General features: G+C 42.9%; 1 protein-coding gene, 1 long non-coding RNA gene and 1 other non-coding gene across 27 annotated transcripts; all 3 read right to left on the bottom strand.

The window, feature by feature from the left end:
• LOC8074399 (RING-H2 finger protein ATL51) lies at window positions 580-2,542 on the bottom strand. The gene has a single exon (XM_002449795.2). It carries the CDS (start codon window positions 2,171-2,173, stop codon window positions 899-901), a length of 1,275 nt encoding a protein of 424 aa, XP_002449840.1. The 5' UTR covers window positions 2,174-2,542; the 3' UTR covers window positions 580-898.
• LOC110435306 lies at window positions 6,763-11,581 on the bottom strand. 25 transcript variants are annotated; one of them, XR_002452952.1, is made up of 9 exons: window positions 11,175-11,581; window positions 10,454-10,570; window positions 10,236-10,338; window positions 9,089-9,130; window positions 8,765-8,825; window positions 8,642-8,686; window positions 8,402-8,541; window positions 7,869-8,010; window positions 6,763-7,085 (listed from the first exon to the last, which is right to left on the bottom strand). It is a non-coding gene; the product is annotated as an uncharacterized LOC110435306 (long non-coding RNA). The 25 variants fall into 25 exon arrangements; XR_002452948.1 differs by having other exon boundaries at window positions 7,869-8,541; window positions 9,089-9,154; window positions 10,536-10,570; XR_002452940.1 differs by having other exon boundaries at window positions 7,869-8,541; window positions 10,536-10,570.
• Window positions 13,491-13,563, bottom strand: TRNAA-AGC. Its single transcript has one exon. It is a non-coding gene; the product is annotated as a tRNA-Ala (tRNA).

Below are 14,763 nucleotides of genomic sequence, written 5' to 3'. Positions count from 1 at the left end.
CCATTAGCGTTTCAAACAGAAGCATCGTTTTTAATGAGGTGTTAGTGCCCTGACAGAGACATGGCAAGCAAGGGCAGGTGAGATGGCTTGTCCAGAATCCTGACCTCGGCAGGCAAATTTAACAAGGCCTTCAGGTGCAAGGCAATGCTCGGGTTTTACTTTTGGTGAATGGGGTTGGGATTTGGGATAGCAAGCATCCATTCATTCTGGATTGGGATGGGAACAGAACAAATTCCTTAGCTGGCAATTGGCATGATCCACAAGTTATTCACTCCTTCAAAGTTTATGTGGCCAATTGTGTGTGAAGACTCTTCACCTGAATCTCAACTATATTGAGAATTTGAGACTGATGTTTGGTCCTTATTCCTGCAGGCAGCAGCAGCTTAAAGATCATAGACATACAAGACTTTAAATAAAGGTCATTGTGGGTCATGATGGATACAGAGAAACTAGAGATCAGGCGGCCAAATTTTAGCAACAAATGTCTCATTGTTCGCTTGAACTTATCAGCCGAATTAATCAGTCATTCAACAGTATTCTTTTCTCACAACAAATCAGTCTTATCAGCCAAACGAACAAGTACTGAACGAACAGAAGTGATATGTTATATCTTACACATGTATGCGTACTGTGATTTCGCATACAAAACTTAAACTTGTTTGTCAGGAATTCTTATTTACAATTTCTGACGCTCCCAAGTATATGCACAAACTCACGAGTTACTTGTGATTGATTATACACGAAACTTGGAAAGATGACACTTTTATCTTCCCATCATGTGGCACACAAAACTTTCGCAAAAAACCAAACACCAACCTTCACCCCTCCAAGCTCCCAACTCCCAAAGCTGCAATTTTTACCCAATCGCCTCATCGTCGGCAACTCGGCATCAACGAGTTCACTGTGACGTCTCGTCAGCGCTGACGCCGGCGGCGGCGGCCGAGGGCCCCGACCTTGTCGGCAAGCGCTGGCAGCTCCCGGCGCCAAACGAGACCGACCGCTCGACCCCGATTCCGGCCATCTCCAGCGCGTCCGAGAACTTGAGAAGCCGGCTGATCTTGCCGAGCCCCGTCATGTCCTCCTCGCGGCCGCTGCTCGACGCCGGCGCCCGCAGCGAGACGTCCGGCCACGCCCGCCGCGGCAGCGCCACCATGGACGCGGCCCGCCTGACGGCGCGGTCTGGCACGCCGCCGCGCGCGGTCTCCTCTGTCGCCTGAACGGCACCGACGGCGGCGCCAACAAGATTCCTCTCCTGCCGCTGTCGGCCCCCCGACGTGGCCGTGGGCGCGCCCGGCGCGGCGTTAGGATTGTCGGCAGCGGCGGCGAGGGAGACCTGGACGGGCGCGCGGCAGAGCGGGCAGTTGACGTGGGCGCGGAGCCAGGTGTCGATGCACCCGCGGTGGAACGCGTGGCCGCACCGCGGCAGCAGGCGCAGCGTCTCGCCGTCCCGGAACTCCGCGAGGCACACCGCGCAGCTGCCGCCGTCGCCGTCGCCGTCGGTCCCTCCGTGGCCGCCGAGGCCGAGGGCGCCGCGCTGCTTGGCGTCGTACACCACCGCGGCGATGGCCGCTATAGCGCGCTCGTCGAGGCCCTTGGTCCGTATATACCACACGTGGTGCACGCCGCCGCCGCCGCCGTCGGCCTCCTCCTCGTCCTCCTCCTCGCCGCCGCCGCCCGCCACCGCGCCAGCCAGCACCTGGTGGCCACCACCCTCCTCGCCGTGACCGTGGTGAGCCACCAGCGCCGCGTTCCGCGCCCGCCTCCGCCGAGCCACGAGGCGGTGGACGAGCAGCGCGAGCAGGAGGACCGCGGAGACGGCGAGGAGCGACGCCGAGAGCGCGATGAGCGGTGTCGGCAGCCGGCTCGAGCGGAGGTGCAAGGTGGTCCCGCGCGACGACGATGCGGGAGGCGGCGGCTGGCAGTGCGGTAAGTACGCGCATGCGCCGGAGCAGGTGTCGGCGCAGAGGAGGTCCGCCGGCGGGGACGTGGCGACGACGCCGCTGCCGGGGTCCCCGACCCCGTCCCGCTGAGGCAACGGCCCTACTGGCTTGGGCTTCGGCGGCTCTGGCTCGGGATCGTCCGGCCCCTTCGGCTTGGGCTTCGGCGGCTTTGGCTCTGGCGGCTTTGGCAGCGGCAGCGGCAGCGGCAGCGGTTCCTCCGGCGGCGTCGCCATGGGTTCGCCTTGACGCAGCTCAATGGCTCAACCGTGTGAGAGCAAGGACGGTGTGTGGTTGCACTACTCAGCTCGGCCTGTAACTAGTGTGGTGATGTGGTACAAGGGTGACCTATGAAAAGTGGCAGTGGTTAGTGTAATATGGAAATTTGTCTCTGAAAAAGAATTGATTTTGATGGAGATTGTGACACTGCTGGACCTATACTATGCATGATGTGGCTCTGTATGTATGTATCTGTGTGTGTGGGTGGTAGTGACTAGTGAGCTATTACTGGAGTAGTAGATAGATTAAAATAAAGCAAGGGTTGTGAAGGACCTTTCATGAAATATCTTGCTTCCGACTCCAACTGACAGTGGGGTCATTGTTTTGTTACGCACGAGTTCTTTTGCATTGTTTATCTATCTCGGGGGTGTACAAACGTGTGGGTTCGCAAAGCAAGAGAGGTGAGATGTCATTATCAATATTGACCGTGCCAACCAATTTCTTTTTTTTTTGCCTTGTTTAGTTCCAAAATTTTTTCAAAATTCTCTGTCACATCGAGTCTTTGAACCCGTACATAAAATATTAAATATAGATAAAAAATAACTAATTGTACAGTTTGTCTGTAATTTGCGAGACGATTTTTTGAACCTAGTTAGTCAATAGTTGGACAATAATTATCAAATACAACCGAAAGTGGCAGTATCAAAATCCAAAAAAATTTACCTACTAAACAAGGATGTCACTTTCATGTAAAAATATACTAACTTGTATTAGGGCCAACGTAATGCATTTTCTTTTTTGTTTGGGACATACTAGGAGAGATTGTATGTCTTTTTCCAATTGGCATGTGTGGAACTTTGAATGTATGGTACAATTGGAATGAAGGGTAAGGGTAGGTCACTTCTTGCAGTGGAAGCTTCGGCCTTGTTTAGTTTGCAAAAATTTCAGTTTTTGGCTACTGTAGCACTTTCGGTTTTTATTTAACAAACATTGTCCAATTATGGAGTAACTAGGCTCAAAAGATTCATCTCACAAATTACAGGTAAACTGTGCAATTAGTTTTTATTTTCGTCTATATTTAATGCTCAATGCATACGATCAAAGATTTGATGTGACGGAGAATCTTGAAATTTTTTTCGAACTAGGCCTTGTTTAGTTCTCAAAAAAATTTGCAAAATTTTTCAGATTCCCCGTCACATCGAATCTTTAGACACATGCATGAAGTACTAAATATAGATAAAAATAAAAACTAATTGCACAGTTTGGTCGGAATTGACGAGACAAATCTTTTGAGCCTAGTTAGTCCATGATTGGACAATATTTGTCAAATACAAACGAAAAAGCTACAGTGTCCATTTTGCAAAATATTTTGGAACTAAACAAGGCCTAAACAATGCCTCATCAAGGCAAGGCAACACGGGAAAACATTTCGCGTGTTTCAACATTCAAATGCACGATCGACGACTAGTGGCAGACAAATCAAGGTTCGTTTGCAGTTTTCCCCGTGCATTTGTGATTCATTCACCTGATCGTTTCCAAAGGAACTAGGGACTCCAAAATTCCTCCGAAAATTCTTTGTTCCAAACAGGTCATCAGTGGTGACAGTGACAGATGTGGGCATGTGGCTGTATATCACTGTGAGGTTTAAGGGCTTGTTATTCATCTAAAAACCAAAAACTTTTTAAGATTTCTCTTCACATCAAATCTCACAGCATATGCATGAAACATTAAATATAGATGAAAAATAAAAACTAATTACACAATTTATCTGTAAATCGCGAGACGAATCGTTTAAGCCTAGTTACTGCTTTATGATTGAATAATGTTTGTCAAATAAAAACAAAAGTGCTATAGTGTGAAAATTCAAAAAACTTTTAAGATCTAAACAAGACCTAAATTCAAATAAATTTTTCATGGAGCAGGATGTGGACACAGGCGTGTGACGCGGGATGATGCAAATAGTAACGACAGCAGTAGATTAAATATGGTTTGGTGTTGGGTGGCTGTTGCCATTACACAACACACAACTGCACATCCTTGCCGTGCAGCCGTCGGTAGCTCCCAGCTGAATTTACACTCGGGCCCTTATGTATTATCGGTTTTGGACTCGTACGCTTTCCGATAGCACGTGTCGTGCATGTGCGCAGTGTAGTACGTCCAATTTTCTTGGACCGTTGTTGCAGAGTCTACTACAGTAGTACGTACGATTCTCGGTGTGTAGGCATACTACGTGATACGTACGTGCCGTGTTGCACAAGGCACATTCCGGTGGCGATTTCCGTAGGCCTTGTTTAGTTCAAAAAATTCGGGTTTTGGAGCATTATATAGCACTTTTGTTTTTATTTAGTAATTATTATCCAATTATGAATTAACTAGGCTCAAAAAATTTATCTCGTGATTTACAAACAAACTATGCAATTAGTTTTTATTTTTATCTATATTTAATATTTTATACATGTATCGCAAGATTCGATTTAACAAAGAATCTTAAATTTTGTTTGGTTTTTATGATAAATTTAACAAGGAAATGTTTGAACGCTAGCCGTACCCTGCCACAAGAGCGGAGCCCGCACGCGCCACATTGTGTGGTGAGCATTTTAGCCGCCACACCAGCCCCGGAACGGTGCATATTGTAGAAACTGTGGTGGCTGCGTCACGAGGCGAGCAACTATACAACAGGCTTTTGTCTGTGGCTGACAAATTTTAGCTGCCGGAGTGACCCTTAGCCTTGTTTAGTTTACCAAAAAAACCAAAAACATTTTAAGATTCCTCGTCATATCGAATCTTGCGGCGCATGTATGGAGCATTAAATATAGACGAAAATAAAAACTAATTAAACAATTTGCCTATAAATCACGAGACGAATCTTTTGATCTAAATTACTCTATGATTAGACAATATTTACCACAAACAAACGAAAGTAGTATATTGTCAAAATCCGAAAAATTTTCACAACTAAACGAGGCCTGAACAGGAACACGAAAGTAGACAGTCATGTCGTCGTGTGGTCAACATTGTGACCGCAATGGTACGTGTCCCGTTGCCGACGCCACGCCGCGTGCGAATATCATCAACAAACCAACCGGTGGTCAACGAAGTTGGTTGGGAGCAAAGGAAGCAGGATGAAACGGCGACCCACACCACAGAGTCCCATGTCGGTCGACGCTAGCACAGCCTGATGGAATACGTAACGACTCTGTTCGCTTGAGCTATCGAAACTGTCAACCACCGTACATTCACGATGGACGACTGGCCTACTATGTACGTAGTGGTGATCTCTTAGTATTTTTCTAGCTAGACCTTGTTTAGTTCACTCTAAAAATCAAAAAGTTTTCAAGATTCCTCGTCACATCGAATCTTGTGGCACATGCATGAAACATTAAATATAGACGAAAACAAAAACTAATTACACAGTTTAGCTGTAAATCACGAGACGAATCTTTTGATCCTAGTTAATTCATAATTCGATAATATTTGTCACAAACAAACGAAAGTGCTACAGTATCGAAAATTTTTTACTTTTCGGAACTAAACAAGGCCCTAGTCTCGTATAGCAGTGTTGTGCTCGTTCTAACCCCGTTTTTTCTTTTACTCCAATCTATTTAGAGTTTAAGGGCATTTCGCCCTAACAACCTTTCAAATAAAGCCTTGTTTACTTCTCAAGAAATAATTTGCAAAATTTTTTAAGATTTTCCGTCATATTAAATCTTACGACATATGCATTGAACATTAAACATAGATAATAAAATTTACCTATAATTTATAAGACGGATCTTTTAGACTTAGTTAGTCCATGATTAAAAAATATTGTTTAAATATAAACAAAAATACTATAGTGTTTATTTTGTAAAAAAAAAATACCACTAAACAAGGCACAATATCGAAAGACCATAAATCCTTATGGCACATCAGTTTAACAAGCCAAAAGGTGTCCACCAGGACGATGCATCTAGCCAAGAAAAAGTTTGGTCTTCATGATACATGGGCATCCAAATCGACTCGTCAACCTCACTTCTGTGAAACTTCAGGCCGGTTCACAAAAGGGAGCCAGAGGGTCTTGCCTGCCGCCTGCATATTTGATCTTGTGGATATACTACTCCATCAGTAAATCCTTCTTGTTGGTAGGGCACAACACCATCCATTTTAGTAAAAGTCTAGTAATCCTCAAAAGAAGCATTTCCATGCATACTCCAATCTATTTAATTAAGGCTAACATAGTTTTCGTAAAAAAAAAAAGGGGGGGCTAACATAGGATAGTCTTCTTCTTTTCTGCGAGGAATAACATAGCGCATAGTCTGCTCTGCAAGTCTCCAAAATTCGTGGTGATTTCGACGCAATGAAACTCACAAAGCTCAAGTGTGCCGCACCGCATATACCACCGCACGTGCATGAAAAATTATAAGTCTCTCGCTCCCATGTTTATTGCAAAGACAGTTGGTCTGTATTATGCGAACAAATTGTGTACTTAATATATGTACTAGGTAGCGTGTCCGTACGTTGCTACGGGATAACTAACATTTTATACTAAAAACACACGGGTCGCACGATAAAATAACAATATTGTGAAAGAAAGTTTTAAAAAAAATACTGTGAAAGAAATATCTTATATGCATTATAGCTTCGATTAAGCAGTGTCATGGGTAACTGAAATACTTTGTATGGTCAAATGTCTTGCAAGTACAACTTATACTTCACTTTACTAAGCACCACCTTAGAAACCAATGATTAAAAATCTACCATCAACACGTAAGGTTGTTTAGAGATATGTCATTCAGTTCACCTTCGAATTAATACAATATATGAGGCAATCTAAGATGCACAGTCATAAACGTACATGGTCAAGTAAGTCTAGTTTGTAAGTTTGAGAGGGCATCATCAGACTTGTTTTAAGTGGGCTCTAAGGCCAATGACATCTGAAATTGAACCATCCTACAAGGAAAGAAAAAACTTCATGAGATATTAAGCACAGGAAAAGGCTTGAAAAATTCTCATTGATGGTTTACAATCATCAAGGTATGTATTTATAACATAAAACATCTAACATATATTAACATAGGAGTCGGGTCATACTACAAATTCTAAATAGGACCAAAATATCAGAAGGCAATAGGTCTATTTTTCGTGACACCAATGCATCATTAGAGCCTATGACACAAAGATGCAGGAGCATCACAATGCTGGACACCAGCTGGGTGGATGTGTTAGTTAAAAAATCTAGCTATTTCTTATTGCCATAGATATACAATCCATCAACACAATTTTGAAAAGAAAAATATTTGCTAGTACTTCGAGAGCAGCATAAGCATCAAAATTCTCATTGATGGTTTACAATCATCAAGGTATGTATTTATAACATAAAACATCTAACATATATTAACATAGGAGTCGGGTCATACTACAAATTCTAAATAGGACCAAAATATCAGAAGGCAATAGGTCTATTTTTCGTGACACCAATGCATCATTAGAGCCTATGACACAAAGATGCAGGAGCATCACAATGCTGGACACCAGCTGGGTGGATGTGTTAGTTAAAAAATCTAGCTATTTCTTATTGCCATAGATATACAATCCATCAACACAATTTTGAAAAGAAAAATATTTGCTAGTACTTCGAGAGCAGCATAAGCAACACATTGCCATGGCTAAAAGTGCAGATTCCACCATGGCCATGGGAGAAAAAGGCAAAGACAGGAGGGTACATGAACTTACCAGCAGTCGACTCGGCAGCGTGAGGACTGAGGAAGCACCCCTAGCTTCCTGGTTGTTGGTTGTCCCCTCGCACCGATGCCTCATTGTTGTTCTGCTCCTCTGTCTAATCCAATGTGCAGCTCTAAAACTGCAATTAGATAGACTAAAATATTGAAAGGCAAAAGGTACAAAATCTTAGTAAGAATAGCCATGATTATTGCTCAGAAAATACACATTGTGTGATTTTCCAAGAACCTATCATGCTAACAAAAATCTATTAGCTTGCATCAGATTATCGGAACTTAGTCAAGAATGTACAGATCTTAATTGCTTGGCTAAATTCAAACACAACTATAGACAAAATAACAAGAACCCAATCTAAACTCCATCTGCTATGAAATAAACAACAACAAAAATTGCAAGGTCGTACTGAAACACTGAACATGAGAGATGATTTTGCACATCCATAGCTAGATTTTGGGGCAATGTCAATGGACTGGAGCAGACAACACTCAATCAGCCCAGGACACCACCACAACAGTTGGCAGACACACCTTTCTTCTTGTTGTCCTCGGCCTAAGAGCGGCAGGCCAACGTGACCATTGCCACTCAATCAGGCCAGGACGCTGCCAGGCAATCAAGATCTGAAGTCACCGAGGAGTAGGGTGGCACTGTCAACATAGGAGGTGGACACCTAAAAGATAGTTTTAGTATTCTCTGTAGTCAGATAGGTTCATTTCAGATTGAAAAAAAAGATAAATGGAAAATCAATGTTGTATGCATGAATTGCTTACCTTTACTCGTACATGTGTGTTGTGTGTCTTTACTGAAATTGCAATCTGTACAAAATGGAAATACGCAATTAGTTTGCGGGAATTCAATACATCTAGCAAATAGTCCCATGAGAATAAGGGTACCTTTGATTTGGCTTTTGGGAGTAGCTTTTGCTCTCCAGAATTCAAGATATATGATATTTTTCTGTCAATATATAAGTAATAATTTAATTTTCTAAACATGCAAGAATAGCATATAAATGACTTAAAACTAAAATTCCAATCTGAAATGCAAGGCGACAATTTTAGTTTTTAAGGCAATTATAATTTTCTCAAGGGGCTATTTCGGCACCCTTGTCTGTTCGGCCCCCCATAATTTTTTCTCTTATTTTCTTTCAATACCTATAGCTTTTATTTGGCCAATCCACAACACATACACCACATGCACATGTGTGCAACACATCTTACTAAATTAAATCCCCTTGCTGCTGCACCACCACTGCTTCTATCCTGGACGAACAGGTCGTTGATCAGCTACAAATACTTAAGGAATTAAGTGTTCTATTATTATTAAAAAATCATATCAATAGTCTCACATGCAACATAGGAGTGCATAAGTAAATATATGGTAGCATCATCTGATCAGCTATGTTTAGATAAATGCAAACCTGAACCTATGAACTCTTAACATCAGTAAAGCTATATATTGTACAGGATATGTGGAAAGAGACAAAGAAGAGCACTGAATGCATGAATTCGAAGGACTTCAAATTGTTAAATCTTCAGGGAATTGCGCTGAAGCAAAAATAATCTAAATTCCTTAAAAAATATTGAATATAGCTGATACTGAACTACCAATATAGCTTAGGCGAGTGAAAATAACTGATAAATAAAGGAACACATGTTTAGAACTATTAGCTTGCAGTAGTAGCATGGTTACCTAAAAAAAGATAGTTTTAATTCATGTTATTGGAGTTTTGGTTAATAACACTAAGCTACCAATTCACAGACATTCTCTTTTCCTTTCACTCGTAACTAAAGTTAGGTTTGGGTACCTTTTATTCAGGAGAAAAAATACAGTCCGTACAGGATAGCGATCGTCCACAGCACAAAGGCTATCACGTTATGTTCGCTTAGCTACTACATTCTAGAGATGCAAGTGTAAACTCAGTTGCCACATTAAGAAATTGCAGGTTTAATGTACTGATTGCTACTGCCTATAGTAGTTGTCTGCTAAAAAACAACCACAGTGAGAAGATCCATCAGAATTGAATAACATGATAGGTAGAAAGGTACGGGCACACAATGTTTAACTACAACACTTTATTACCAAGAGATCATGGCATTTGATGTTTTCAAGTGTATTTCGACAGACTATTTGTTTTGGCCAATTATTAGTAACTATAGTCTAAGCTGTGAAACACTAAAATATCTATGAATCAATATTGTCTCGACAAAGACACAAAGATTTCTATAGCGATCATAACCAGGATGTAACATCTTATGTCTCTACTGAATTAGTAAATAAGTTTAGGTCTCTACTGATTTGAGTGCTTCTTATCTTCTACCATCAACAATCACAAAGAAACAAAAGTGAGATTATATTCAGCCCAACCTGGTATCAGGAACGGTTGAGCGGATGTGGCATTGGTCCTCGATGGCGGCGTGGTAGTGGACCTTGGTGGCGGCGTTCCAGCTCTCTGGTAGTATGGTCAGGCCTGAAAAGATACTACAATAATGTGAAGCACATAATAGCTATACTGCTTGTTTTAGAATTAACATATTTCAAGTAGCCATTCAGTCAAAAAAGAAAAGGAAAATAAATGTATATACATTACTGCTATTATTTCACCAATGCATGCATGAGAAAGCAACACATCCAAGATCCATCATATTGAATTTGTAGGATTCACACCTCCAATAATTTTTCTTCAGGTTCAGCCTCTTGAACTACAGAAAACAAGACCATCAGCAAAATGGACTGCAATGAAAATACTGTAGCAACGCATGAAGGTGGTCATTCCTTTTAGAAAGAATAGAATTTTTTTTCCAAAAACAAAAGCATTATACGTTAAGGGTTCCTACATACAACACTATGTTGAGATTCAAGCCTATACAAAGAACTTTGCAGTAGTAGGAAAAGATTGAGTTTGGTATTAACTAAATCAAAAGAAATGCATTAGACTGAGCTACAGTATAGCTTCTCTTTTTTTGAGTAACCATCTACTGATTTGCACAATCAGGGAAGCAAGTACCAGGGTAGGTTGAGTTAGAACAAGACCATACTTAACTTAATAGCCTAGCACTTAACTTTTATCATCTCATTCCCCATCAGTCAAGATGAACTTAGCTTTTTTCATAAATTGAGTTAGCTTTTTTCTATCAAAATTTCCAAAAGTAACTTATTTTCTATCAATTAATTTCTTGTTTTTTCCTAAAAAACAATTTGTTACTGATTATCTCTCTTTCTTGATGGTAATGGTAACCAGAGTTAAAATTAAAATGCTCAATTCTAGAAAAGGTAGATAACCTAGATACACATTAGACATGCTACCTATTATTGCAGGCGTCTGGAATTTGGCCATGGGCTTCACCGTAGTGGCTCACCGGTTGGCTCTGCGTGGAGGATTCGTCGAGGAGGATCTGGGAGCGGGGCGCCGAGGAGAAATCGTCGAGGAGGCGGGCGCCGAGGAGAATTTGGGAGCGGGGCGCCGAGGAGGATGATATGGGGCTCTGCGTGGAGGAGGATCTGGGAGGGGGCGTCGAGGATCGTCGAGGAGGCGGGCGCCGAGGAGGATTCGTCGAGGAGGATCTGGGAGGGAGCGCCGAGGAGGATTCGTCGAGGAGGATGGAGGCGGGCGCTCTGCGTGGGGGCTCTGCGTGGAGGATTCGTCGAGGGCGGGCGCTCTGCGTGGAGGAGGAGGCGGGCGAGGGGGCGCCGAGGAGGAGGCGTGCGTGGAGGAGGAGGCGGACGAGGGGGAGGCGAGCGCTCTGCGTCTGCGTGGAGGAGGAGGCCGCAGGAGGAGGCGCGTCGCAGGAGGGGGCGCCGAGGAGGAGGCGTGCGTGGAGGAGGAGGCGGGCGAGGGGGAGGCGGGCGCTCTGCGTCTGCGTGGAGGAGGAGGCGCGTCGCAGGAGGAGGCAGGACGAAAACCCGTCGGCCGAATGTCGCACGAAACGGGTGTCGATCTTTTACTCTTTTTAGTTGTAAAGAGATCCATAGATATATATCATTTCTAAAGGTATTTTAAGTACTTTTTTGTGTTTAACTAATTTTATGTAAAATAGTGGCAACATTTACGATAATAACTCTATAAGTTGAGTTATTCAATAATTGAGTGAGTATTGTATTGGCACATAATTTGTTTGTATCACGACGATTGAGGGCCTTCATTACTTGGGGCTCTTTTTTTTAAAAAAAAACTATTTCTACGTGCATAATAATAATAAGGCCAATCTCAATGTAGATTTCATATACACTAAATGAAGTGTCACATTAGCAGAAAATAGAGCTTTTGCATATATCGAGAAAGAGATAAAAGGGAAATGTTTCATATATAGGGACGAAACGAGTGAAAGTTGTTTCCAAAATATTGGAAACCACATGAAACCTCCACTGAGAATCTTTAGTTCGTTTTATCTCGTGCACGTGAGAACCACAAAAGTTTTAAAAACCCAATGGAACTTGAAAGGCTAAAAATAAGCCCATGAAATTGTGCTAATAAAACTATGCGCTGAGAGAGATCTATTTCATGTTAAGTTTTACGTTTTGGAAACTAATAGGTGAAATTGCTACTAAGGCCTTGTTTAGTTTCAAAAAAATTCAAGATTCTTCATCACATCGAATCTTGCGGCACATGTATGGAGCATTAAATATAGATGAAAATAAAAACTAATTATACAGTTTGTCTGTAAATTGAGAGATGAATCTTTTAAACTTATTTAGTCCATAATTGAATAATATTTATCAAATAAAAATAAAAGTGCTACAATACCTAAATACCTAAAATTTTGGGAACTGAACAAGGCGTAAACATGGGCATGTTTTCTTCCAAATTATCAGGCGACGTGTGCTTGCTTTGTTCGTCCTTCCGCCAGCTCAGCAGCAAAGCAGTAGACCCTGTTCTGAACTTGTGAGCTTAGACAATATTTTTTTTAAGGGAAGAAGATGCAATAAATAAATAATGTAGTTGTACTAAAACCAGATGATGGGCTTTTTTGGGAGAAGAATAGTTGTACCTTCCGGGAGGAAAAAATGGAGACGTACATGGCGCTGCAAATGTATCGTCCCTTCACTACTTCTGTGGGCCGTTTCAGGGAGAATGATAACAAAAGCCCAAAAGCAATACTGATGTGGGCCGGATGGATTCAGGTGGAATGCTAAACGAAAGAGAAAAATAAGGAAATGGAAAGATTTTGCTCCAAAAGAAAAAGAGGAAATGGAAAGACTAAGACCTTGTTTAGTTCTAAAAAAATTTTCAAGATTCCCCATCACATCGAATATTCAGATGCATACATGAAGTATTAAATATAGATAAAAAATAACTAATTTAACACTTTGTCTATAATTTATGAGATAAACTTTTTAAGCATAGTTAGTACATAGTCAATAATTATCAAATATAAATAAAAATGCTACAGTAGTTAAACCCAAAAATTTTTGCAAACTAAATAAGGCCTAAGAAGAGTATTGCTGTGGGCCGTCACTTTCACTACTCCTGCATGGGCTGGATAAAAAACTATCAATTCGCTGCATGAAATGACGGGCCGGTTGGGCTGGATAAAAAGCTTGGGCTGGACAGAAAAACGACAAAAGGGCCGGATGGACTGGATAAAAAGTTTGGGCAAGACAGAAAAACGAAAAATAATTAGATGGAGATGCGGGGTATCGATCCCCGTACCTCTCGCATGCTAAGCGAGCGCTCTACCATCTGAGCTACATCCCCATTTGTGAAACTCCGACAAATGAAAAGCTCCAAACTTGCTATATGCTGCAGCTGGCGGTGGCGCGCTTCGTCGCGGCCGACCCGCCTTCGTCGTTACGCGCGGGGCTCCCGTGGTGGCCGGCGGCGCGTTCCTGGACATGTGCGTGGAGCTCTTCTACGCCAGCCCGCTCCGCGCCGTCCTCACCGGCGGCGGCGGGGTCGACGACGACCACCACTTTTTTTTTTTTTTGTTGGAGAAACCAGGATTTTTATTACTTCACATAAAAGTTTTGGTGGTTATAGCCCAAATCTTACAAGAACATCCTTGAAAGAAAAGAAAATTACAACTCAGTTCTTGTAGACAACTCCTGGTTTGCCTCGCCGCCGGCGGCCAGAGCACATTGCTTGAGGCCAACCTCCTCTCCGGCGAAGAATCACAGTTTTTTGTTGCCGTCTTGTGTAGCACGTTGATCCCGACATGCTTTGTAACCGCTGAACGACCCGGCTGGAAAAGATGGCCGTCGACCATCACATCGTCGGACACCGAGGAATCTGACGCCACAAGGACCAGAGCCCTCAGCTCACCGAACGACGACGACGAACCCCGAAGGGGAGCGGCACCACCAAAGAAGGTGGGAACCAAAACCCAACCCGGTTTCTCATCGAGTTGGTAATCAAATCCACTAGAACCCCACCGTACATTTGACATCATGTCGTAGCTTGCGAGACCAGCGTCACCATTGATGGCATGGGCTCCGACGGCACAAAGAAGCATCCAGAGGAATCGGTTACCAACGCATAAGAAGAAAACTATGGCATACCCGTCGGTACTGAATCCTCCGCAAAGGAAGCCATCGCCAAGCACCATGCACATCCCAGCCAGGGGAAGGGCTCTCGGCAAAGGAGCCATCAGCTTGGAAAAATATCCAGCTTTGCCGAGAGCTCTCCTGGAGGCTCTCGGTAAAGACTTTTTTTTTAAAAAAAATTATCTCTTTGTCGAGAACACTCTCGGAGGCTCTCGGCAAAGACCTTTTTTTAAAAAAAAAATTATCTCTTTGTAGAGAGCCCTCCTGGAGGCTCTCGGCAACGACTTTTTCAAAAAAAAAAATTCTTTTTGCCGAGAGCTTGGCCAGACAGCTCTCGGCAAAGTCGCCATCAGCCGTAACGGTTACTTTTCTTTGCCGAGAGCTGGGTTTTGGCTCTCGGCAAACCCTTTGCCGA

Source organism: Sorghum bicolor, chromosome 5 (genome assembly GCF_000003195.3).
Source record: "Sorghum bicolor cultivar BTx623 chromosome 5, Sorghum_bicolor_NCBIv3, whole genome shotgun sequence".
Taxonomy (NCBI): domain Eukaryota; kingdom Viridiplantae; phylum Streptophyta; class Magnoliopsida; order Poales; family Poaceae; genus Sorghum; species Sorghum bicolor.
This window is presented reverse-complemented; position numbering and strand designations above follow the sequence as displayed.

Excerpts from the sequence above, each read along its gene's own strand:
- LOC8074399 (XM_002449795.2), bottom strand. The coding sequence starts at position 2,173 with ATGGCGACGCCGCCGGAGGAACCGCTGCCGCTGCCGCTGCCGCTGCCA.